The 25,222-nt window shown below is 41.1% G+C and overlaps 1 protein-coding gene across 17 annotated transcripts in view; it reads right to left on the reverse strand.

Annotated features, from left to right (window-relative positions):
- CRACD (capping protein inhibiting regulator of actin dynamics) overlaps positions 1-25,222 on the reverse strand; it is a 297,618-nt gene that overhangs the window by 53,466 nt on the left and 218,930 nt on the right. For 14 of the 17 annotated variants that reach the window (XM_078367204.1, XM_078367198.1, XM_078367192.1 and 11 more), the window contains one exon: positions 14,968-15,133. Coding sequence is in view for 3 of the 17 variants with exons in the window: in XM_078367191.1 (XP_078223317.1) it covers positions 14,968-15,133 (166 nt within the window). In the remaining 14 variants the exon portion in view is untranslated. Of the gene's footprint in view, positions 1-12,023; positions 12,180-14,967; positions 15,204-25,222 lie in introns of those variants that run through there. The other 3 variants (XM_078367193.1, XM_078367195.1, XM_078367190.1) reach the window with 2 other exon arrangements.

Here is a 25,222-nt window from a genome sequence, read left to right on the forward strand (position 1 = left end):
GTTCTTGTGTCAGTTTGCTGAAAATGATGTTCTCCAGATTCATCCATGTCCCTACAAATGACACGAATTCATCATTTCTGATTGCTGCATAATATTCCATGGTGTATATGTGCCACATTTTCCCAATCCAGTCTATCATCAATGGGCATTTGGGTTGGTTCCAGGTCTTTGCTATTGTAAACAGTGCTGCAATGAACATTCGTGTGCATGTGTCCTTATAGTAGAACGATTTATAGTCCTTTGGCTATATACCGAGTAATGGGATTACTGGGTCAAATGGAATTTCTATTTCTAAGGCCTTGAGGAATCGCCACACTGTCTTCCACAATGGTTGAACTAATTTACACTCCCACCAACAGTGTAAAAGTGTTCCTTTTTCTCCACATCCTCTCCAGCATCTGTTGTCTCCAGATTTTTTAATGATCGCCATTCTAACTGGCGTGAGATGGTATCTCAATGTGGTTTTGATTTGCATCTCTCTAATGACCAGTGATGATGAGCAATTTTTCGTATGATTGTTGGCCTCATATATGTCTTCTTTTGTAAAGTGTCTGTTCATATACTTTGCCCATTTTTGAATGGGCTTGTTTGTTTTTTTCCTGTAAATCTGTTTGAGTTCTTTGTAAATTCTGGGTATCAGCCCTTTGTCAGATGGGTAAACTGCAAAAATTTTTTCCCATTCTGTTGGTTGCTGATTCACTCTAGTGACTGTTTCTTTTGCCGTGCAGAAGCTGTGGAGTTTGATTAGGTCCCATTTGTCTATTTTGGCTTCTGTTGCCAATGCTTTTGGTGTTTTGTTCATGAAGTCCTTGCCTACTCGTATGTCCTGGATGGTTTTGCCTAGATTTTCTTCTAGGGTTTTTATGGTGCCAGGTCTTATATTTAAGTCTTTAATCCATCTGGAGTTAATTTTAGTGTAAGGTGTCAGGAAGGGGTCCAGTTTCTGCTTTCTGCACATGGCTAGCCAGTTTTCCCAACACCATTTATTAAACAGGGAATCCTTTCCCCATTGCTTGTTTTTGTCAGGTTTATCAAAGATTGTATGGTTGTAGATATGTTGTGTTGCCTCCGATGCCTCTGTTTTGTTCCGTTGGTCTATATCTCTGTTTTGGTACCAGTACCATGCTGTTTTGATTACTGTAGCCTTGTAGTATAGTTTGAAATCTGGTAGCGTGATGCCCCCCGCTGTGTTCTTTTTGCTTAGAATTGACTTGGCTATGCGGGCTCTCTTTTGGTTCCATATGAAGTTCATGGTGTTTTTTTCCAGTTCTGTGAAGAAAGTCAATGGTAGCTTGATGGGGATAGTGTTGACTCTGTAAATTACTTTGGGCAATATAGCCATTTTCACGATATTAATTCTTCCTAATCATGAACATGGAATGTTTCTCCATCTGTTTGTGTCCTCTCTGATTTCGTTGAGCAGTGGTTTGTAGTTTTCCTTGAAGAGGTCCCTTACGTTCCTTGTGAGTTGTATTCCTAGGTATTTTATTCTTTTTGTAGCAATTGTGAATGGCAGTTCGTTCTTGATTTGGCTTTCTTTAAGTCTGTTATCGGTGTAGAGGAATGCTTGTGATTTTTGCACATTGATTTTATATCCTGAGACTTTGCTGAAGTTGCTTATCAGTTTCAGGAGTTTTTGGGCTGAGGCGATGGGGTCTTCTAGGTATACTATCATGTTGTCTACAAATAGAGACAATTTGGCTTTCACCTTTCCTATTTGAATGCCCTTTATTTCTTTTTCTTGCCTGATTGCTCTGGCTAGAACTTCCAGTACTATATTGAATAGGAGTGGTGAGAGAAGGCATCCTTGTCTAGTGCCGAATTTCAAAGGGAATGCTTCCAGTTTTTGCCCATTCAGTATGATATTGGCTGTTGGTTTGTCATAAATAGCTTTTATTACTTTGAGATACGTTCCATCGATACCGAGTTTATTGAGGGTTTTTAGCATAAAGGGCTGTTGAATTTTGTCGAATGCCTTCTCTGTGTCAATTGAGATAATCATGTGGTTTTTGTTTTTGGTTCTGTTTATGTGGTGAATTACGTTTATAGACTTGCATATGTTGAACCAGCCTTGCATCCCTGGAATGAATCCTACTTGATCATAATGGATAAGTTTTTTGATTTGCTGTTGCAATCGGCTTGCCAATATTTATTGAAGATTTTTGCATCTATGTTCATCATGGATATTGGCCTGAAGTTTTCTTTTCTTGTTGGGTCTCTGCCAGGTTTTGGTATCAGAATGATGTTGGTCTCATAAAATGATTTGGGAAGAATTCCCTCTTTTTGGATTATTTGGAATAGTTTCAGAAGAAATGGTACCAGCTCCTCTTTGTGTGTCTGGTAGAATTCGGCTGTGAACCCGTCTGGACCTGGGCTTTTTTTGTGTGGTAGGCTCTTAATTGCTGCCTCAACTTCTGACCTTGTTATTGGTCTATTCATAGTTTCAGCTTCCTCCTGGTTTAGGCTTGGGAGGACACAGGAGTCCAGGAATTTATCCATTTCTTCCAGGTTTACTAGTTTATGTGCATAGAGTTGTTTGTAATATTCTCTGATGATGGTTTGAATTTCTGTGGAATCTGTGGTGATTTCCCCTTTATCATTTTTTTTGCATCTATTTGGTTGTTCTCTCTTTTCTTTTTTATCAATCTGGCTAGTGGTCTGTCTATTTTGTTGATCTTTTCAAAAAACCAGTTCTTGGATTTATTGATTTTTTGAAGGGTTTTTCGTGTCTCTATCTTCTTCAGTTCTGCTCTGATCTTAGTTATTTCTTGTCTTCTGCCAGGTTTTGAGTTTTTTTGATCTTGCTCCTCTAGCTCTTTCAATTTTGATGATAGGGTGTCAATTTTGGATCTCTCCATTCTCCTTATATGGGCACTTATTGCTATATATTTTCCTCTAAAGACTGCTTTAAATGTGTCCCAGAGATTCTGACATGTTGTGTCTTCGTTCTCATTGGTTTCGAAGAACTTCTTTATTTCTGCCTTCATTTCATTGTTTATCCAGTCAACATTCAAGAGCCAGTTGTTCAGTTTCCATGAACCTGTGTGGTTCTGCGTTGGTTTCTGAATTCTGAGTTCTAACTTGATTGCATTATGGTCTGAGAGACTGTTTGTTATGATTTCCGTTGTTTTGCATTTGCTGCGGAGTGCTTTACTTCCAATTATGTGGTCAATTTTAGAGTAGGGGTGATGTGGTGCTGAGAAGAATGTATATTCTGTGGATTTGGGGTGGAGAGTTCTGTAAATGTCTATCAGGTTTGCTTGCTCCAGGTCTGAGTTCAAGTCCTGGATATCCTTGTTGATTTTCTGTCTGGTTGATCTGTCTAATATTGGCAGTGGAATGTTAAAGTCTCCCACTATTATTGTGTGGGAGTCTAAGTCTCTTTGTAAGTCGTTAAGAACTTGCCTTATGTATCTGGGTGCTACTGTATTGGGTCCATATATGTTTAGGATCGTTAGCTCTTCTTGTTGTATCAATCCTTTTACCATTATGTAATGGCCTTTGTCTCTTTTGATCTTTGTTGCTTTAAAGTCTATTTTATCAGAGATGAGAATTGCAACTCCTGCTTTCTTTTGCTCTCCATTTGCTTGCTAAATCTTCCTCCATCCCTTTATTTTGAGCCTTTGTGTATCCTTGCATGTGAGATGGGTTTCCTGGATACAGCACACCGATGGGCTTTGGCTTTTTATCCAATCTGCCAGTCTGTGTCTTTTGATTGGTGCATTTAGTCCATTTACATTTAGGGTTAATATTGTTATGTGTGAATTTGATACTGCCATTTTGATGCTAGCTGGCTGTGTTGCCCGTTAGTTGTTGTAGATTCTTCATTATGTTGATGCTCTTTAGCATTTAGTGTGATTTTGGAATGGCTGGTACTGGTTGTTCCTTTCTATGTGTAGTGCCTCTTTTAGGAGCTCTTGTAAAGCAGGCCTGGTGGTGACAAAATCTCTGAGTACTTGCTTGTTCGCAAAGGATTTTATTTTTCCTTCACTTCTGAATCTCTGTTTGGCTGGATATGAAATTCTAGGTTGAAAGTTCTTTTCTTTAAGAATGTTGAATATTGGCCCCCACTCTCTTCTGGCTTGTAGAGTTTCTGCCGAGAGATCTGCTGTGAGTCTGATGGGCTTCCCTTTGTGGGTGACCCGACCTTTCTCCCTGGCTGCCCTTAGTATTTTCTTCTTCGTTTCAACCTTGTTGAATCTGACAATTATGTGCCTTGGGGTTGCTCTTCTTGCAGAATATCTTTGTGGTGTTCTCTGTATTTCCTGCAATTGAGTGTTGGCCTGTCTTGCTAGGTGGGGGAAATTTTCCTGGATAATGTCCTGAAGAGTATTTTCCAGCTTGGATTCATTCTCTTTGTCACATTCTGGTACGCCTATCAAACGTAGGTTAGGTCTCTTCACATAGTCCCACATTTCTTGAAGACTTTGTTCATTCCTTTTTGCGCTTTTTTCTCTGATCTTGGTTTCTCGTTTTATTTCATTGAGTTGATCTTCGACTTCTGATAGTCTTTCTTCTGCTTGGTCAATTCGACTGTTGAAACTTGTGCAAGCTTCGCAAAGTTCTCATGTTGAGTTTTTCAGCTCCTTTAATTCATTCATATTCCTCTCTAAGGTATCCATTCTTGTTATCATTTCCTCAAATCTTTTTTCAAGGTTCTTAGTTTCTTTGCATTGATTTAAAACATGTTCTTTTAGCTCACAAAAGTTTCTCATTATCCACCTTCTGAAGTCTAATTCCGTCATTTCATCACAGTCATTCTCCATCCAGCTTTGTTCCCTTGCTCGTGAGGAGTTTTGGTCCTTTCTAGGTGGCGAGGTGTTCTGGTTTCGGGTGTTTTCCTTCTTTTTGCACTGGTTTCTTCCCATCTTTGTGGATTTATCCACCTGTCATCTGAGTAGTTGCTGACTTTTCGATTGGGTCTCTGAGTGGACGCCCAGATTGTTGATGATGAAGTATTTCTGTTACTTGGTTTTTCTTCTACCAGTCTAGCCCCTCCACTGTATGACTGCTGAGGTCCACTCCAGGCCCTGCTTTTCTGGGGTGCACCTATAGCGGCTGTGGAACAGTGAGGGATGCTACCAGTTTCTTTTTCTGCTATCTTTGTCCCAGAATGATGCCTGCCAAATGTCAGTCTTCTGTATATAGAGGGGTCAGGGAGTTGCTTGAGGAGACAGTCTGTACTTCATAGGAGCTCAAGTGCTGATCTGTGAGCTCTGTTGTTCATTTAGGGCTGTTAGGCTGCTACATTTAATTCTGCTGCAGGAGAACTCATAAAAAAAACCCCTTTTTTTCTCAGATGCTCTGTCTCAGGGGGTTGGGGTTTTCTTTATGTTTCCGTTGCCCTGTCCTGCTCAGCTAGGAGGCAGTCTAGTCACTATTTGCCTGCCGAGGCTCCACCCTGCTGGTGTGAGGACCGCCCTGTTTCTGCAGGCTCTGCCCTGCTGCTGCGGTCTCCACCCTGCTGCCACAGGCTACACCCTGAGGCGGAGTCTCTCTGTTGTGGCAGGTTGCCTCAGCAATGGCAGGCTGCGTCAGCAATGGGAGTGTACCTCAGTAGGGGCAGGTTGCCTCGGTAATGGCAAACACCCCTTCCCCACCAAGCTGCACCGTCCCGGGTTTAGCTGTGCCTGCAGTGAAACTCTCCACCCGGAGCATTTGGAATCACTGTTTTGTTTGTCCCACTGCCCTGGTCCAAACGTTGTTTTCCTGGAATCTCCTGGCCTGGCTCACTGTCCAAGTCCCGTTCAATCAGATGAATATGCCAATCTGCCCTCTCAAGTCTCAGACTGCTGGTTCAACAGGGCACCCGGACCAGTGCGCTTTGTGCGGAGCACTGTGGAGTGCCGCTGTGCTGCAGTGCCGGCCGCCGGCTGCACCAGCCACCGGCTGCACCAGCCAAAACCGCTTCGCTGGCATCCCACGTCTCTTTTATACCTGGGAATTTCCCTGTTCTGTGGGCAAGAAAGATCCATCTGGAAATGCGGCCCTGACTCACCCTCCGCGCATTCACCGAGAGCTTCAATCCTGGGTTGTTCTCACCACGCCATCTTGAGTCGACCCAAGATTAATGCCTTTTATTTATTTTTCTTTCTAATTATCCCAGCTATAGCTAACAGTATAGTACTGTACAGTACAGTGTTGAATAGAAGGAATGAGAGAAGAAACTCTTGTTTTGTTCCTGATTTTAAGAGGAACACATTTATTTTTCACCATTAAATATGACATTAGCTGTGGATTTTTCAGATGCTCTTTATCAAGTTGAAGGAGTTTCCTTCTAATTTCCAGTGTTGAGTATATTTTTAATTTATAAATCATGAAAGGATGTTGGAGCTTGTCAAATAGTTTTTCTGCATTTATTGAGATGGTCATGTGGCTTTTATCCTTTAATTTATTAATATGGTATATTACATTGACTGGTTTTGTACGTTAAACCAACTTTGCACTCCTGGGATAAATCCCATTTGGTCATGGTATTTAATCATTCTTACATGCTGTTGGATTCAGGCTGCTAGTTTTTTCTTAAGAATTTTTGTGTCTATTGTCATAAAGGATATTGGTCTGTGGGGTTTTTCTCTTATGACGTCTTTGCCTGATTTTAATATGAGGATACCATGGGCCTCATAGAGTTGGAAAGTTCTCTCCTATTCTATTTGTCATATTCCTTCTTCCATGAAAATTTCTGCTTATGCCATTATCTGACAGCTTCACGCCTTCTCTCTCAGCGACTTTACATCCTGCCCATCATTTGGAGTCAGCTTAAGGCCTCCTCATTCCTGAACCCTTTTCTTACTGTTCCAGTTTGAGTGAGCTCATCTTCTCCAGAACCCCTTCACATCTCATTGTGCTTACATCTGGCACTTAATATAAAGTGTTGTAGTTATGCATGATGTAACAAGCACTGGGTGTTCAGTAAAAACTGGAAGCAGGACAAGGAAGTATCCTAGTAAGTATCAGAGCCTCAGTGAGGCAGTTGGAGGTAGGTAGACATCTGAGCCTTGTGACCCAGGACAAGTATGACGATTCAGGGCCACATGAGTAGCTCCCTACTGAGCCTGCAGCCTCTTTGAGAGGCAGAGTAGTGGATGCTTAAGAATGCACTCTTTATTGCTTGAATGGTGGCTCAGGAATTTATACGCTGTATGACCTTAGACAAATTACTTGCTAGCCTTAGTTTTCTCAACTTTGAACTGCTGATAGTAAAAGCAATCTTAAAAAGTTGTAAATTCTATATGAGTTTACCTATGCAATACACATTGTATTAACTTCAATTAATGGTAGCTTTAATACATGCCATTGGATATTCTCAGTGAAGAAAGGGTCTATGGTCAAAGAATATTGAAATACTGCATACTACATACTTTACAGGGATTCACAGGACACATTAGCTTAGTAAAAGCTCTGTGAGTCCCACATGAAGAATCCCATTTAATTTGTTTTTGTTCAGAATTCCCCAAACCTATTTACCAAGATGACTCTCTCTCACTTAAAAGTTGACAACTGTTTTAACACACCTTTGGAAACATATTAGTTGTGTTTAATTAAGAAAAGAAATCACATTAGATTGTTAAAAACGATCATGTTTTATTCCTTTGCTTTTCCCAAGGAATGTATAATTTAAAACCAGCAGCCTAGGAGAGATAGAGGCTTCTAAGCTAGAGAAAGAAAAGAACGCTTAAAAACCCAAAGGAAATGGAAATTTTCAGGCAGAAGGAGCAGATCAATAAGGAGCTATTCTTGGTCATAGAAACGTTTCTAGAATTACAGATTCTTGGGGAGTTTGACAGGATGTTAAAGTTCAGTTCCCTAAACTCCCACCTAGTTCAGAAATCCCACCTTCACTGGCCTCAATCCTTGTGGGCACATGCCCAGCCTCCTATTTTTAGGCAGCTCTAATTAGGAAATTCTCTTTCACACTGGGCTAAAACCTACCTCCTTGGAACCTCTACCCAAAGTCCTATTAATGGTGCTTTGAGTTTTGTGCTTTTGTGAGAACTGTCCATTTTGGAGATAGCAAATAAAATTTACAGAAAAATTATTGAATCATGACATAGTGTAAAGTAATAGTCTGTTAATTGAACATTGAACTAAAAATAAGAATTTCTAAAAACAACATTTTTCATTTTCTCCATCTGTAAATAGAGCAAATAACTAGAAACTCAGGTATACAACATATGTAGAATTTACTCTGTAGGTGAAATTACTTTGCAATTGTCAATTTCTTAGAAAAGAGAAATACGTTACTTTTTAATTACTTCTACTTTCCTGTGTTTCTATCTTTTTTTCCCCTACATTGTCCAGGCTAGAGTGCAGTACCTCTTCATAGACATGATAATAATGCACTACAACCTTGAACTCCTGGCTCAAATGATCCTCCCACCGTAGCCTCCCGAGCAGCTGGGAAATCATAACAAACAGTCTCTCAGACTGTAGTGCAATCAAGTTAGAACTCAGAATTCAGAAACTAACTCAGAACCACACAGCTTCATGGAAACTGAACAACTGGCTCTTGAATGTTGACTGGATAAACAATGAAATGAAGGCAGAAATAAAGATACTCTTCGAAACCAATGAGAATGAATACACAATGTACCAGAATCTCGGGGACATATTTAAAGCAGTGTCTAGAGGGAAATTTATAGCAATAAATGCCTGCATGAGAAGCAAGGAGATATCTAAAATTGACCACCCTATCGTCAAAATTGAAAGAGCTAGAGAAGCAAGATAAAAAAAAAAGAAACTCAAAAGCTAGCAGAAGACAAGAGATAACTAAGATCAGAGCAGAAGTGAAGGAGAGAGAGACACCAAAAACCCTTCAAAAAACCAATAAATCCAGGAGCTGTTTTTTTTTGAAAAGATTAACAAAATAGACAGACCACTAGCCAGATTAATAAAAAATAAATGAGAGAAGAATCAAATAGATACAATAAAAAACAATAAAGGGGATATCACCACAGATTCCACAGAAATACGAACCACCATCAGAGATTATTACAAACAACTCTATGCACATATACCAGTAAAACTGGAAGAAATGGATAATTCCTGGACACTTGCATCCTCTCAAGCCTAAACCAGGAAGAAGTTGAAACCCTGAATAGACCAATAACAAGGGCTGAAGTTGAGGCAGCAATTAATAGCCTACCAACCAAAAAAAAAAAAAAAAAAAAAAAAACAGCCCAGGCCCAGATGGGTTAACAGCCGAATTCTACCAGACATACAAAGAGGAGCTGGTACCACTCCTGAAACTCTTCCAAACAATCCAAAAAGAAGGAATTCTTCCCAAGTCATTTTATGAGACCAACATCATCCTGATACCAAAATCTGACAGAGACTCAACAAGAAAAGAAAACTTCAGGCCAATATCCATGATGAACATAGATATAAACATCTTCAATAAAATACTGGCAAACTGATTACAACAGCACATCAAAAAGCTTATCCATCACGATCAAGTAGGCTTTATCTTGGGAATGCAAGGCTGGTTCAACATACGCAAGTCTATAAACGTAATTCACCACATAAACAGAACCAAAGACAAAAACCACATGATTATCTCAATAGATGCAGAGAAGGCCTTTGACAAAATTCAACAGCACTTTATGCTAAAAACTCTCAAGAAACTAGGTATTGATGGAACGTATCTCAAAATAATAAAAGCTATTTATGACAAACCCACAGCCAATATCATACTGAATGGGCAAAAACTGGAAGCATTCCCTTTCAGATGTGGTACTGGACAAGGATGCCCTCTCTCACCACTCCTATTCACTATAGTATTGGAAGTTCTAGCCAGAGCATCAGGTAAGAAAAAGAAATAATGGGTATTCAATTAGGAAAGGAGGAAGTCAAATTGTCTCTATTTGCAGATGACATGATTGTATATTTAGAAGGCCCCACTGTCTCAGCCCAAAATCTCCTAAAACTGATAAGCAACTTTAGCAAAGTCTCAGGATACAAAATCAATGTGCAGAAATCACAAGCATTCCTATACACCAATAAAAGACTTAAAGAGAGCCAAATCAAGAATGAACTGCCATTCACAATTGCTACAAAGAGAATAAAATACCTAGAAATACAACTAAAAAAGGATGTAACGGACCTCTTCAAGGAGAACTACAAACCACTGCTCAACGAAATAAGAGAGGACACAGATGGAGAAACATTCCATGCTCATGGTTAGGAGAAATCAATATTGTGAAAATGGCCATACTGCCCAAAGTAATTTATAGATTCAATGCCATCCCCATCAAGCTACCAATGACCTTCTTCACAGAACTGGAAAAAACCACCTTAAACTTCATATAGAACCAAAAGAGAGCCCACATAGCCAAGCCAATCCTAAGCAAAAAGAACAAAGTGGGAGGTATCACACTACCTGACTTCAAACTATATTACAAGGCTACAGTAATCAAAACAGCATGGTACTGGTACCAAAACAGAGATATAGACCAATGGAACAGAACGGAGGCCTTGGAGGCAACACCACACATCTACAACCATCTGATCTTTGACAAACCTGACAAAAACAAGCAATGGGGAAAGGAGTCCCTGTTTAATAAATGGTGTTGGGAAAACTGGCTAGCTATGTGCAGAAAGCAGAAACTAGACCCCTTCCTGACACCTTACACTATAATTAACTCCAGATAGATTAAAGACTTAAACATAAGACCTAACACCATAGAAACCCCAGAAGAAAATCTAGGCAAAACCATTAAGGACATAGGCATAGGCAAGGACTTCATGACTAAAACACCAAAAGCATTGGCAACAAAAGTTAAATAGACAAATGGGACTTAATCAAACTCCACAGCTTCTGCACAGCAAAAGAAACAGTCATTAGAGTGAACTGGCAGTCAACAGAATGGGAAAAATTTTTTGCAAGCTACCCATCTGACAAAGGGCTAATATCCAGAATCTACAAAGAAGTAAAACAGGTTTACAAGAAAAAACAAACAAGCCCATTCAAAAGTGGGTGAAGAGTATGAACAGACACTTTACAAAAGAAAACACATGAGACCACAAACAAACATATGAAAAAATGCTCATCATCACTGGTCATTTGCATTAGAAATGCAAATCAAAACTACATTGAGATACCATCCCATGCTAGTTAGAATGGCAGTCATTGAAAAATCTGGAGACAACAGATGCTGGAAAGGACATGGAGAAATAGGAACAGTTTTACACTGTTGGTGGGAGTGTAAATTAGTTCAACTATTGTGGAAGACACTGCAGCGATTCCTGAAGGATCTAGAAATAGAAATTCCTTTTGACCCAGCAATCCCGTTACTGGGTATATACCCAAAGGACTATAAATTGTTCTATTATAAAGACACATGCACATGAATGTTCATTGCAATACTGTTTACAATAGCAAAGACTTGGAACCAACCCAAATGCCCATCGATGACAGACTGGACAGGGAAAATGTGGCACATATACACCATGGAATACTATGCAGCCATCAAAAATGATGAGTTCGTGTCCTTTGTAGGGACATGGATGAACCTGCAAGCCATCATTCTCAGCAAACTGACACAAGAACAGAAAATCAAACACCACATGTTCTCACTCATAGGAGGGTAATGAACAATAAGAACATATGGACACAGGGAGGGGAGCATCACACACTGGGGTCTGTAGTGAGGGACCAGGGGAGGGACAGTGGGGGTGGGGAGTTGGGGAGGGATAACATGGGGAGAAATGCCAGATATAGGTGAAGGGGAGGAAGGCAGCAAATCACATTGCCATGTATGTACCTATGCAACAATCTTGCATGTTCTTCACATGTACCCCAAAACCTAAAATGCAATAAAATGTATATTTTTTTAAAAAAGGCACATGTGACCACACCTGGCTGTGTTTCTATCCTAATTTTTTTTAACTTTTAGTTTAGGTTCAGGGGTACATACGAAGGCTTGTTATGTAGGTAAACTCACATCATGGGGTTTGCAGCACAGATTATTTCATCACCCAGGTATTAAGCCCAGGAAATTATCTTTTCTGCTCCTCTCACCCACCACACTCAAGTAGACTCCAGTGTCTGTTGTTCCCCTCTTTGTGTTCGTGAGTTCTCATCATTTAGCTCCCACTTATAAGTGAGAACATGCAGTATTTGGCTTTCTGTTCCTGCATTGGTTTGCTGAGAATAATGGCCTCCAGCTCCATCCATGTTCCTGCAAAAGACAAGATCTCATTCTTTTTTTTGGCTGCATAGTATTCCATGGTGCATATGCACCACATTTTCTTTATCCAAGCTGTCACTGATGGCTGTTCAGGCTGATTCCATGTCTTTGCTATTGTCAACAGTGCTGCAATAAACATTTGCATGAGTGTGGCTTTATGGCAAAATAATTTATACTCCTCTGGGTATATACCCACTAATTTTTAAAATATTTAAGTGACATTTTAAAAATTAATAGTTCAAAGCTTATTCTTTTACACTGTTACTTATGAGATGAGTTTATTATAAAAAGAAATGTTTAATTAAAATATAGTGCATGTCTTGGCTGGGCACAATGGCTAATGCCTGTAATCCCAGCACTTTGGAAGGCCACGGCAGGCAGATAAATTAAGGTTGGGAGTTTGAGACCAGCCTGACCAACATGGAAAAACCTCACCTCTACTCAAAGTACAAAATTAGCTGACCATGGTGGCACATGCCTGTTATCCCAGCTACTCTGGAGGCTGAGGCAGGAAAATAGCTTGAACACGGGAGGCGGAGGTTGCAGTGAGCTAGGATTGTGCCATTGCACTCCAACCTGGGCAACAAGAGAAAAACTCTGTCTCAAAAAAAAAGAAAAGAAGGAAAATACAGTACATGTCTCATAAAGGTGGGTGTGTAGACAAGGGTCAATAATGAGGATCAGTTACATTATTAGAAATGAAATGTAGCTATTTGATCCAAAGTGGAATTTTCCAAGGCTTTGTAAAACCTAAAACCTTAAGGAAAGCCCCAAGAGGTAAACAGAATAAAAGATTTAAACGGGAAGAGAACCTCCAGGGTCCAGGTCCAAGACTCCAGTAAGAGTCCAACACAGCTAGGTATGAAATCAGACTCGGCAAAACTGTGCTATACCCACTATACTACAAAAATGATTGGTTATGTTTCCACAGAACTGGTCTTCTAAGGGAGAACTTTCCAGACTTGACCCCATTACTGCCACTTAGTGTCATTTTACTATCTGTTCCTCATTCTGATACCAGGAGGCCAAAAAGTTCACACCCTTATTTTACAACTGAAAAACTGAAGTAAAATCAAAATGGATTCTCACTGCACACTCCTTGCCTATCCGCTGGGACAACATTCCAACAGCTGAGTGACTTAGCATTAGCTGTGCTCTCCTTTCAGTCACTTCTACCCTGCAGTCAAATTAAGTCATTTTCTTACCCTATAAAGACAGCAGAAAATAAACACAGGGCTGTCAAGGAAAAGAGTCAATATCGGGACTAACAAATGCTGTTGCTGAATATTTGCTGTAAAACTTAATGTGCAGCGCTGGTCTGAGGGTTTTTGTAATTTGGACACAACAGCAATGTTGAGTAGAATTTACTTACTGACATACACCATAGAGGATATTTTTGTCTCTGTCCTTGAAGCACGGTGAGAATATCACAGATGATACCATCTATTCCTTCCACTTAGCTTACGCAGTGTCAGGCATTCATAGGAAACATTTTTTTGAGCATGCAATACAAGGCTGAATGAAACCTAGTCTCTGACTTCATGAAACTGACAGTCCAGGGAGAAAGACAGACAAGCAAATCAATAATTTCCATATAAAGTGACAAGTTCTCTGCAGAAATCAGGCACATGATGCTAGAGGAACACAGACAAGGGCAAATAAATCAGATGGGGTTGTTGGAAAAGGTTTCTCAGAGGAGCTGGTTTCTAAGCTGTCAGTATCAGAGTTTAACCAGCTCTGACTCTGACTTCAATTCCCAGCACTCAGGTGAGAAAGTATTTCCTGACCCTACTTTTCTGAGTTCCTGACACTGTCACAGCCAGATTTAGTGTCTATGCTCTAAGAGGCAAGGAAAGGAAGAAAACCAGGAAGGAAGGGAAGAAAGGGAGAAGTGGGGGGAGAGACAGAGAAGAAGGGAGGGAGGGAAGAAAGAAGGAAATAAGGGAGGGAGGAAGAAAGGAAAGAAGGGAGGGAGAGAAGAAGAAAGGGAGGGAGGGAGGGCGGGCAAAAGAAACATAGACAGGCTCCAGAAGTTACTAGAGATGGCCAGGTACATGAAGGGTGACCACCTGTGCTTGAGCAACCTGCGTCCTCAACAATGGTGTAAAGTCTACCCTAGGATACCCTTTCTCTTTGTAAAGCAATGGCATAAGGGAACACAGTCTTCTTCAATCTGAGGAACCCTGGCGAGCCCAGCCAGTGAAGTGTTGCCTCCTTCCACAATCGAGAGCAGCAAAATGAATGCCCAATTCCTGTGCACTCCCAGAAAATGAGGTCAGACTCATTTGCTAACTCCTCAGGGTGACTTCTCCATAGAATGCACCCACCTTCCCAGAGATGGAACCCCCTTGCGATTCCTTTTTTTTTTGAGGCAGAGTCTCACTCTGTCACCCAGGCTGGAGAGTAGTGGTGCCATCTCAGCTCACTGCAACCTCTGCCTTTCGGGTTCAAGTGATTCTTGTGCCTCAGCCTCCTCAGTAGCTGGGATTACAGGTGCACCGAGCCACCATGCTCGGCTAATTTTTTTATATGTTTTTAGTAGAAATGGGGTTTCTCCATGTTGCCTGGGCTGGTCTCAAACTCCTGACCTCAAGTGATCTGGCTGCCTCGGCCTCCCAAAGTGTTGGGATTACAGGAGTGAGCCACCACGCCCTGCCCATTTGTGATTCTGTTCCTGTCTGCTGGAACCAAAAACAGCACGCACCTCCTCTGGGATACCATTCCCCACCTCCACCTTGGGACTCTACCAAGCATGTGAAAAGAAAGTGCAAGTCATTACCTTAGATCGTCTTCCAGGGTCTCCTCATCCGAAGAGAAGGTCCCATTGTTGACACTCTGGTGAGAATAACTCTTCTTCCCCACTGACTGCGCCCGGAAAAATGACGTGTCTTTCTTTTTCCTTTTGCCAAACAACTTCTTAAAAGGCTGAAATTTTTTCTTCTTGTCTGTGGATTATAAAATAAACACAAGCTGCAGTGTGGCAGGGCCGCACTTCCGAGCCTAAGAGCAAATTACAGCTGAGCTGCCTCTGGCCAAGGAGACAGGGCAAAGGGCAGGCATCAGCCTGAATGAGCGACCAATCCCTGTGCCAGGAATGTCAGGAACAGCCCCAGTGCAATCCATGCGCGGTAAGGCAGAGCACGAGCCAAAGGCACAGTAAGTCTTCTGTCCCTGGGCTCCCAAGAAACATCTGGGAAGAACAAGAAGAGGTTCCAAGTGGCCAGGGCACAGTGGCTCATGCCTGTAATCCCAGACTTTGGGAGGCTGAGTGGGAAGGAGCATTTAAGCCCAGGAGTTTGAGACTAGCTTGGGCAACACAGTGAGATCCCATCTCTTTAAATATAAGAAAATTAGTCAGGGTGATGGTACACACCTTTAGTCTCAGTGATTTGGGAAGGTGAGGCTGGAGGACTGATTATGCCCTGGAGGTTGAGGCTGCAGTGAGCTGTGACCATACCATTGCACTGCAGTCTGAGCAACACAGTGAGATGGAAGAAAGGAAAGAAGGGAGGGAGGGAGGGAGGGAGGGAAGCAAGGAAGAAAGGAAGAAAGGAGGGAAGAGAGGAGGGGAGGGGAGGGGAGGGGAGGGGAGGGGAGGGGAGGGGAGGGGAGGGGAGGGGAGGGGAGGGGAGGGAAGGGAAGGGAAGGGAAGGGAAGCTTCTTGGTGGCCAGCACATGCAATAAGGCAGTGCCTGCTTTCTTTAACAAAGCAGATGGCTAAATGCCCCTCTCCATGGAAGAAGCTGAGAAAAACACGTAAGTCAAACAGGTGTTTTTAACAATATTTTTATCTCTATCTATACATATCTCCAGTTTGAGGATCATTCCATTTTGGCCTTTATTAGACATAGAAGATAACTGCCAACTCTTGGCATAAGCTTTACCCCCTAATTCCCTCTATCCCCATATATTTCCAGTTTATTTCTCTTGTCTCTTTTTAAAATCTACTATGAAGAGCCCCAAAGGAGTTACTATGAACATCTTCCCATATATTCCCCTTCATTAGTCAGGACCTAGGCTTGCTGCCAACATTTGCTAGGAGGTATTTTAGGTAATACCTTTCAGTCCTCTGCCTTTGGATACGAATTCCTTCATATTACTCCACTCTTTGCTTAGAAAAGAAAGTGTAAGTCACTCTTTACCAAAAACAGCATCTTCTTGGATAGAGCCACTTTTCTAGTGGTCTGACAACCATTTTAAGAAACTTTTTTTTTTTGAGATGGAATTTCACTCTTGTTACCCAAGCTGGAGTGCAATGGCATGATCTTGGCTTCCTGCAACCTCCACTTTCCAGGTTCAAGCGAGTCTCCCGTCTCAACCTCCCAAGTAGCTGTGATCACAGGTGCCTGCCACCATGCCTGGATATACATACATACATATATACATATACATATACATATACATATACATATACATATACATATACATATACATATATTTTTGTTGTTGTTGTTGTTTGTTTGTTTAGTAAAGATGGTGTTTCACCATGTTGGCCAGGCTGGTTTTGAACTCCAGACCTCAAATGATCTGCCTGCCTCAGCCTCCCAAAGTGCTGGAATTACAAGTGTGAGCCACCACGTCTGGCCTAAAAAAATGTTTTAATCCTTACTATGGGCCACGGATCTAAGAACTTTATAAATATGAACCCAGTTAATCCTCACAACAATCCTATTACGTTGATACTATTAACATCTCCATTTGACACATGAGGAAGCTGAGACATGAAGAGATAAAACAGCATGCCTACATCACAGGAAACATATCTTTGAAGATAGAGTCAGAAGTTTTGAGAGAGAAGTAAAAATAGAAGCTTGCGACATGAATTGTAAAACACCTGCGCAAAATACAGACACAAGTCCCCTCACCTTCTACCCGGCTATCAGAGGCCCCAGAGCTCTGCTGGCCAAAATCCATAGAGGAATCCAGGTACACAAATGAGGTTAATGAGGAAACAAGCCAGACATCTCATTTCCTCTGTGATCTTCAATTATGGCTTTACTGAGATGTCACAGAAAATGTGAAGTGCTGCCAGGTGTGGTGGCTCATGCCTGTAATCTCAGCTACTTGGGAGGTTGAGGTGGGAGGATCATTCGATCCCAGGAGTTCAAGACGAGCCTGGGCAACATGTGTTCCCATCTCTAAAAAATTTTTTAAAAGTAGGCCAGGCACAATGGCTCATGGCTGTAATCCCAGCACTTTGGGAGGCCAAGGTGGAGGACCATGAGGTCAGGAGATCAAGACCAGCCTGGCCAAGATGTTGAAATCCCATCTCTACTAAAAAGACAAAAATTAGCCAGGTGTGATGGCAGGTGCCTGTAATCCCAGCTAGTCAGGAGGCTAAGGCAGAAGAATCGCTTGAACCCGGGGCACAGAGGTTGCAGTGAGCAGAGATCATGCCACTGCATTCCAGCCTGGGCAACACAGAGACTCCATCTCAAATAAATAAATAAGAAAATCTGAAAAGAAGAAGTGCTTCAAACTACTTCATCCTAAGCAGTGGCATAAGACACTGAGGATGCAGACAGAATAATAACCCATTACAAAAAGACAGTCATCTAGGAGCCTAGGACAGGTGCAAACAGCCTTCAGCATCAGTGCTCCCCTGAAACGATCCTGTGTCGGATCACATTTAGCAGGAAAGGATATTTAAAACATACTGGAGGCTTGCTATACATAGGCACTGGTGCTAGGCACAAAAAAGAATTACATTATTTTTTACTGTGTATTATTTGAAAGACAGGAAAGTGTGTGATACAGTTTAGATGTTGTTCCCTCTAGATTTCATGTCAAACTGTAATCCCCAGTGTTGGAAGTGGGCTTGGATCACTGGATCATGGGGGTGGATCCCTCATGATATGGTGCTATCCTTATGATAGTGACTGAGTGCTTGTGAGATCTGGTTGCTTAAAAGTGTAGCGCTTACAAAATTAGCAGGGCGTGGTAGCTGTGCCTGTAATCCCAGCTACTCAGGAGGCTAAGGCAGGAGAATAACTGGAACCCAGGAGGTGAAGGTTGCAGTAAGCTGAGATCGTGCCACTGCATTCCAGCCTGGGTGACAGAGTGAGACTCTGTCTCAAAAAAAAGCCTTCCTAACCTTTTTTATCATTAGCCCCTAACCTTGCTCTTGCATTTGCCATGTGTCCTGCCTGCTCCTGCTTTGCCTTTCACCCTGTAGAGCTCCCTGAAGCCTCCCCAGAAGGCAACAGATGCCAGCGCCATGCTTCCTGTACAATCTGCAGAACTGTGGGTTAATTAAGCCTCTTTTTTTTCTCTAGCGATAGGGTCTCGCTCTGTTGCCCAGGTTGGAGTGCCAGGGTGCGATCTCAGCTCACTATAACCTCCACCTCCCAGGTTCAAGCAATTATCGTGCCTCAGCCTCTGGAGTAGCTGGGATTGCAGGTGCGTAACCACTGCTCCCAGCTAATTTTTGTATTTTTAGTGGAGATGGGGTATCACTGTGTTGGCCAGGCCGATCTCCAACTCCTGACCTCAATTAATCTGTCCACCTTGGCCTCCCAAAGTGCTGGGATTTCAGGCATTAGCCACCATACCCAGCCACCTCTTTTCTTTATAAATTACCCAGTTTCAGAAATTTCTCTATAACATTGCAAGAATGGCCTAACACATCATGTAATACAACTGAGATCATATCACTTAAAAATGGTTAAAAAAAAATGGAGGGTTTGATTTCAGAATATTAGTATCTTTTCCGTGGTTATTTATTCAGGAATGAATATAGGCCAGTGATTTTCATGACACCTACTTTAGGTTCTTATGAGTAAAATCTCCAGTGAATAATATTTAAGAACTATAATAAGTAGTTTTTTAAGAAAATCCAAGAGCATTGGGCATGTGTTAAAAGAATGCCCTTACATAGGTTTATTTTTTAAAATTTAAATTTGAAAACATTCTGTAAGGCACCACAGTTATCATTATTACACTCTTCTATAACTGATCTTTGGCAATGAATGATGTAATAAGTGAAAACTTTCTCTACGACTGTCCAAGGCTGAAAATATGTAAATGATGCCTGAGTTCTAGTCTGGCAGCATGACAGGAAGTGGTCAAATGGCTGTTTATATTATATTCCACTTATTTCCAAAGTAAGATTTTTTTTTCTTTTATATCAGTTGTCTTTTCCCCACTAAATATCGAACCCCAAAATTTTTTTTAAAAAAAATTGTTTTTTACAATTGCTTCTCTTTTTTACCCAACACTGCTCCTTGACTATATCCCCAAAATTTCTAATCAGAAATATTACAAAATACAATAGCAACATTATAAGAATATCAATTATGACATCATTATCCCAGCCTGGGTCCACAGACTTAGCTTTCGAGATAAGCAGAGAATTGTAGATAATGTTAGACTTTATTGATTAGAAAAATAATTCATTACTGCCATTTTAAAAAAAGGTAGATTTGGTAATGCTCAGTTGAGCTTTGATCAGAGTTAACTCTAATTAAAGATATTAAATTATAGTTTTCTAAACAGGTTACTCATCTATTTAACCAACCGGTGCTCTTCTCTGCACGTCAGCTAAGAGGGTTGATGAGCTCCTCTGTGTCACCTCACTGTTGTGAACACTGGCATCTACTATATAAATTATTTGCTGCACTGGTCATATTGTTGGGGAAAACAGAAAGCTAACAGGCCCCGGGAGGAGCTGAATGGGATGAGAAAACGGCTGGGAGAAGATATCATCATTTAGAAGCCTTATTTCTGAGAACTGGGAAGGTTTTGGCATCAGAGAATGGCCTCCTTGAGGTGGCCCATTTATAGAGCTAGCCCACTTGAAGACTGCTTATCAAAAAGGTGAGTACTCTGTCATTCTGTGCCGCACTTTATATGGGCAAAATAACTTGACACAAGTACACACGCATCACCCTGGAAGATGGAACAAAGTTCAAGTGTGAGAGAGCATACTTATGGGTCACATGGGAACACTGTTTCAGCAACGCCTTAGCTATTACCAGGAAGGAAAAAGAACAGTAAAACCTAATTGAATTCTCCACCCAACAACCAATCCTTCTACCATCAGAAATAAAAGGTTCTAAGTCCTACAAACACCAATTTCCCTTCAAAGGAGGACCCAGAACATAGATGCTATCATTAAAAGTCAGCTCCAAAGTCTTATTAGTGTTTGGTGACATCTCAGTTATGAAAAATAATTTCCCCTTCCTCATTTAAAAAATTAATAATGTACTTTCCATCAGAAATATCTTTAAATCTTAAAAAGTTTTTCAACTGTATTATATTTTTTTTTATTATTGACTGTGGCACTTGATTAATTTTCTAGCATTGACTTCATGAAAAGACTCAGAAATTATATTTCAGCCCACCCGACATTCAGACAGCAAAACTTAAGTGACATTAATAGGAAATACAATTTTATAAACTAGGGAAGGAATTATATTCCAATTTGATTCTCCAATTGATATTCTCAAATATAAGATCTTTCATATCAAAAAGACAAGTTCCCGAAGCTTTACAGTCCCACGTCGAATGACCGTTATGAAAACCTGAGCACGTGTCTATTAGCAACCATTACGTAAACTATATTATGACCAGTTTATGATACTGGGGCAGTATTAGCAGTCTGTCTCCACAGAATCAACTGGATTAAGCGCATGGTCGTCAGTAGTAGCTATAGTCTTGACAAATAACAACCGCTGATGCAGATGTTTTTGTGGTACACAGATGGGGCCCAAATGGAAGCAGTTTTAACAATGTAGTGAAACACAGCACTTCTGCAATGCTAACGGGAAATATTCCAGAATAACTGCCATATAGAAGTACAGTTTAGCAAAGTGTTCTCCAACACTGTAGCACTTTAGATGGCGTTTTAGACTTTTACAACACAAAATTGACTTTGTTGGGTGGTTGGGCAGTGAGAAGAACGAGACAGGAGGGAAGAAATGTTACTATCAATTTATTTTTCCTCGCTGCAGCTCTAGATAAGGGTTAAGCATGTCGGCCCCAGAGACATGAGGGCTTGCCTCAAATCCTGATCCCATCTTTTACTAGCTATGAAACATCTGCTCACCAGCCTCCCTAGAAATTTGCCATCTTAAGCTGTAAGACTGAATTTATAGGAAAAAAGGCAGTGGGTGCCACATTTTCTTAATATCAGCATTTTTCTGTTGTAATTTTCCATAGGAAAGAACTTAGATGTGCATCTATACTGCTTCAGGGATCACAGTGATTTTCATTTTTTAAATCCTGAATTGAATTAATTTATTTTCATCATCCAATAATTACTTTAGGGTTTTTTTTTTCATTTAAAAAAGTGCTCATTATCCATTATTTCAAGGGTATAATTATATACTATTTGATGGCTGCATCATCGTAATTACTAGTTTATATAGAAGATTCTAAAAATTAAAAATCACTAGGCAAGTCAAGCAAATCTGATTCATTTTCCATTTGTCATAAGGATGCAATTCCTACATTTTTGTTTCTAAACCTAAAATAATAAAAGCATCCAATTCCTCTGCATTGGATTTCTAGGATATGCTTCCAAGTGAGAAACAGAAATATGCTCTGACAGTCCCTTTAAAGCATCATAAATATCTTAGTCTGAGATTTCTCAGAATGTACCCTATGGGTTGGTACCAGTACGTTTTTGAGAATCCAGGCAAAATAAAGTTAAATCTGTTTGTTTACTATGTGACCTTTCAGAGTTTTTAATATGCTGTTATCACATTTGCTCTCCAAAAGAGCAGAGGATACGCAGGGCTTCCTAAACTTGTTTGGAATTTCAGCTTTGGAAGCCTTGTTTCGCTGTGGAAACTTGACTTTCTCATCAACCAGCAGGACTAGAGTTCCTCTGAACACACTTTGGGAAGCAGCCTTCATTTTTTCTTTCAAACATCTTTTCATTTATTTGATACCATATGTTACACACACACACACACACACACACACACACATGCACGCACACGCACATCTCCTCCATACCCCAGAGCACGCTACTCAGTAAAGATGAGTGAGTTGACAAGCACCTTGAGCTACCTTGGTTAAATAAACTTAATGTTTATTTCAACTTCTGATTTCAAACATGTATACAACAATGGCCTGAATCCTATACTTTTACTAAGATAATGAGAATTCTGTAATCCTTTTCTTAGCTCTGGAGTATCTGAATACTTCTGAGAAGAAACTGCTAAGAAAAATTACTAGACATACACTGGCATGCACAAGTCTCTGTGGTTGTCATAGTTTCGCTGGGCCCCATAGTCCCAGCACATTTCCAATATGATGGAGGAGCTGGCCACTTTCAGATGGGCTGTGCTCCCCAGGGCCATGCAATGGCAAGGCTGAGGACTGAGACTCTGCTTCCAGGAGGCATGAGGGAAGGTGAACATGGCAGCTTGTCCAGTGACAAGAGGAAAGAAGAAACAGTTTTCTCTTTTTCTGGGGGAAGCATGGAGGAAAGAAGGTATTTGCTGCTGTGCTTATTCTGAAATGAAGAGATAACATCATTATTCTTTTAGAAGGGATAGGAGGTCTCTGGAACAGATGGTGAGAGGCCCAGGGGCAGCAGAGACTATGGCTTGCACAAATCAGGGGTCAGAAGCAGAGAAAATGGTGACCAGTCCCTTTTAGGGAATACCAGGTCTTGGACATTTAGGTGCACAGGCTATGGTATATTTGGTGTATGTGGTATGTGTGGTTAGGCTTCTAACGCAAGCCTAAAACTTGGATTTGCTTCCTTCTCAATGTGATGATATTCTCTCTCTCTCTCTTTTTTTTTTTAGGATGATAAGATAGACTTTATTCAGGAGGACTACTACAATGGGGTTTTGTAGTAGGGGAGTGATATGGTTTAGCTCTGTCCCCATACAAATCTCATGTTGAATTGTGATCCCATGTGTTGGAGGTGGGGCCTGGTGGGAGGTGACTGAATCATGGGGGTAGATTTCTCCCTTGCTGTTCTTGTGATAGAGTGAGTTCTCATAAGATCTGGTTGTTTAAAAGTGTGTAGCACCTCCCTCTTCGCTCTCTCTCTCCTGCCACCATGTGAATTTGTGCCTGCTTCCCCCTCACCTTCTGCCATGACCGTAAGTTTCCTGAGGCTGCCCTAGCCATGCCTTCTGTACAGCCTACAAAACTGTGAGTCAATTAAACCTCTTTTCTCCATAAATTACCCAGTCTCAGGTATGTCTTTATAGCAGTGTGAGAACAGACTAATACAGAGAGAAACGGGCACAACTCAACATGATGAAATTCTCATTCTTCAAGACCTATATCCTTAAAGTTTTCCCAAGTCCCCAAGTCCCCAAGTCCATTGACAATTTATCACACCTTCCTCCAGCTTCTGTGTGCTTTGCTCATGCTTCTCTTGTTCCAGCCTATGTGTGATGGACTGAACTGTGTCCCTCCAAAATTCATATTTGAAGTCCTAACTCCCAGCACCTCCAAATGTGAATATTTGGAGACAGGGTCTTTAAAAGGTAATTAGGTTAAATAAGCTAGGTAGGGTGGGCCCTAATCCAGTATGACAGGTGCTCTCATAAGAGGAGGAGATTAGCACACAGACACACACCAAGGGAAGGGAATATGAAGACACAGGGTAAGATGGCCACCTACAAACTAAGGAAAGAGGCCTCAGAAGGAATCATTGCTGCCAATACCTTGATCTTGAACTTTGTAGTTCTTTCTTGAACTACAAAGAAATAAATTTGTGTTGTTTAAGCCACCTAGTCTGTTGTACTGTTTTATGGCAGCCCTTGTGATGTTATAGTTGTGTGACATTAAAGAGATCACCTTGGACCTGCTGTTTTATAACTGTGCCTTCGCACCTTTACACATTTTCTTCTACCTGGAATGACTTTCTCCTCTGCCTAGAGAATTAGTAACCACTCCCTGCAAACCCAGTCTAGGCGTCACATTCTCTAGAAAGCCTGCTTTGAACACTCTAGCTAGAAAGAATGCCCCTTTCTTCACGTCTCTGCTCATGCATAGTACAGACCTCTACTACAACAGCACAGAGTGTGGTAGCCTCTCCTAGACTTCAGCTTCCCTGGGTCTACCAGGGACTGTGCCTTGTGTGTCTCTGCATCTGCAGCACCTGTTGTGATGCCAGACACAACGCAGATGCTCAACAACACAGACCTACCCTTCCCCCTTCCCTTAGGGCCAGATGTGTTTTGGAAATCGGAATTTTTCAAACTCTGTAAGTTATATTCAGACCCTCATGGGTTCTGTGACTGCACTTTAATAATCAAAGTGCAATATTTTAGGAAAACATCAATATTCACGTTAAGCTTTGCTAACAAATGAATTTGAGCCAAACTTACAAAGATCTTTCAGGATTTTGAAAGTACAGATAAAGGACAGTGATCTCTTAGCGCTCCACAGTCAGTCCTGCAATCACCCTTGTTCTGAAAATGCAAATTTGTTTCAATGTGATTGATATATGATATCTCAACCTGTCAGAAACAGTAAGTCAGGAGTGTCCAATCTTTTGGCTTCCCTGGGCCACACTGAAAGAATTGTCTTCGGCTGCACGTAAAATACATAACGCTAACGATAGTGGACAAGCTATTTAAAAAAAAAATCACACACAAAATCTCATAATGTTTTAGGAAAGTTTGAGAATTTGTGTGGGGCTGCATTCAAAGCCATTCTGGGCTGCATGAGGCCTCCAGGCCACAGGTTGCACAAGCTTACACTAGGAGAATGTAGAAAACTGCACCCAGCTGAACTGAAGTGTGTAGAAATAAGACAAAACACACACATACCTAACCCTAAATATCTTCTGGATACCTCAGATCGCTGAGGTATCCAGCGATTATGAAATATGCCTATGCCCACAACATATAGTGTAACAGGTTTCTGTCCAATTTCAGATGACTCTCCTTCCATCACCTCACAATATCACACAAGCTGCAACCCTTTGATACCCAAGTCCACAGGCAAATTTCAGGACTTTCTCCAGGCAAAGTGTCATATTTATTGTACTGATACATTTCTTAACCATCTGACATGTACAAAGCTGAGCTACATTTTTCACTAGGTTCCTAGCCTTT

The sequence above is a fragment of the Callithrix jacchus genome, chromosome 3 (assembly GCF_049354715.1).
Source record: "Callithrix jacchus isolate 240 chromosome 3, calJac240_pri, whole genome shotgun sequence".
NCBI lineage: Eukaryota > Metazoa > Chordata > Mammalia > Primates > Cebidae > Callithrix > Callithrix jacchus.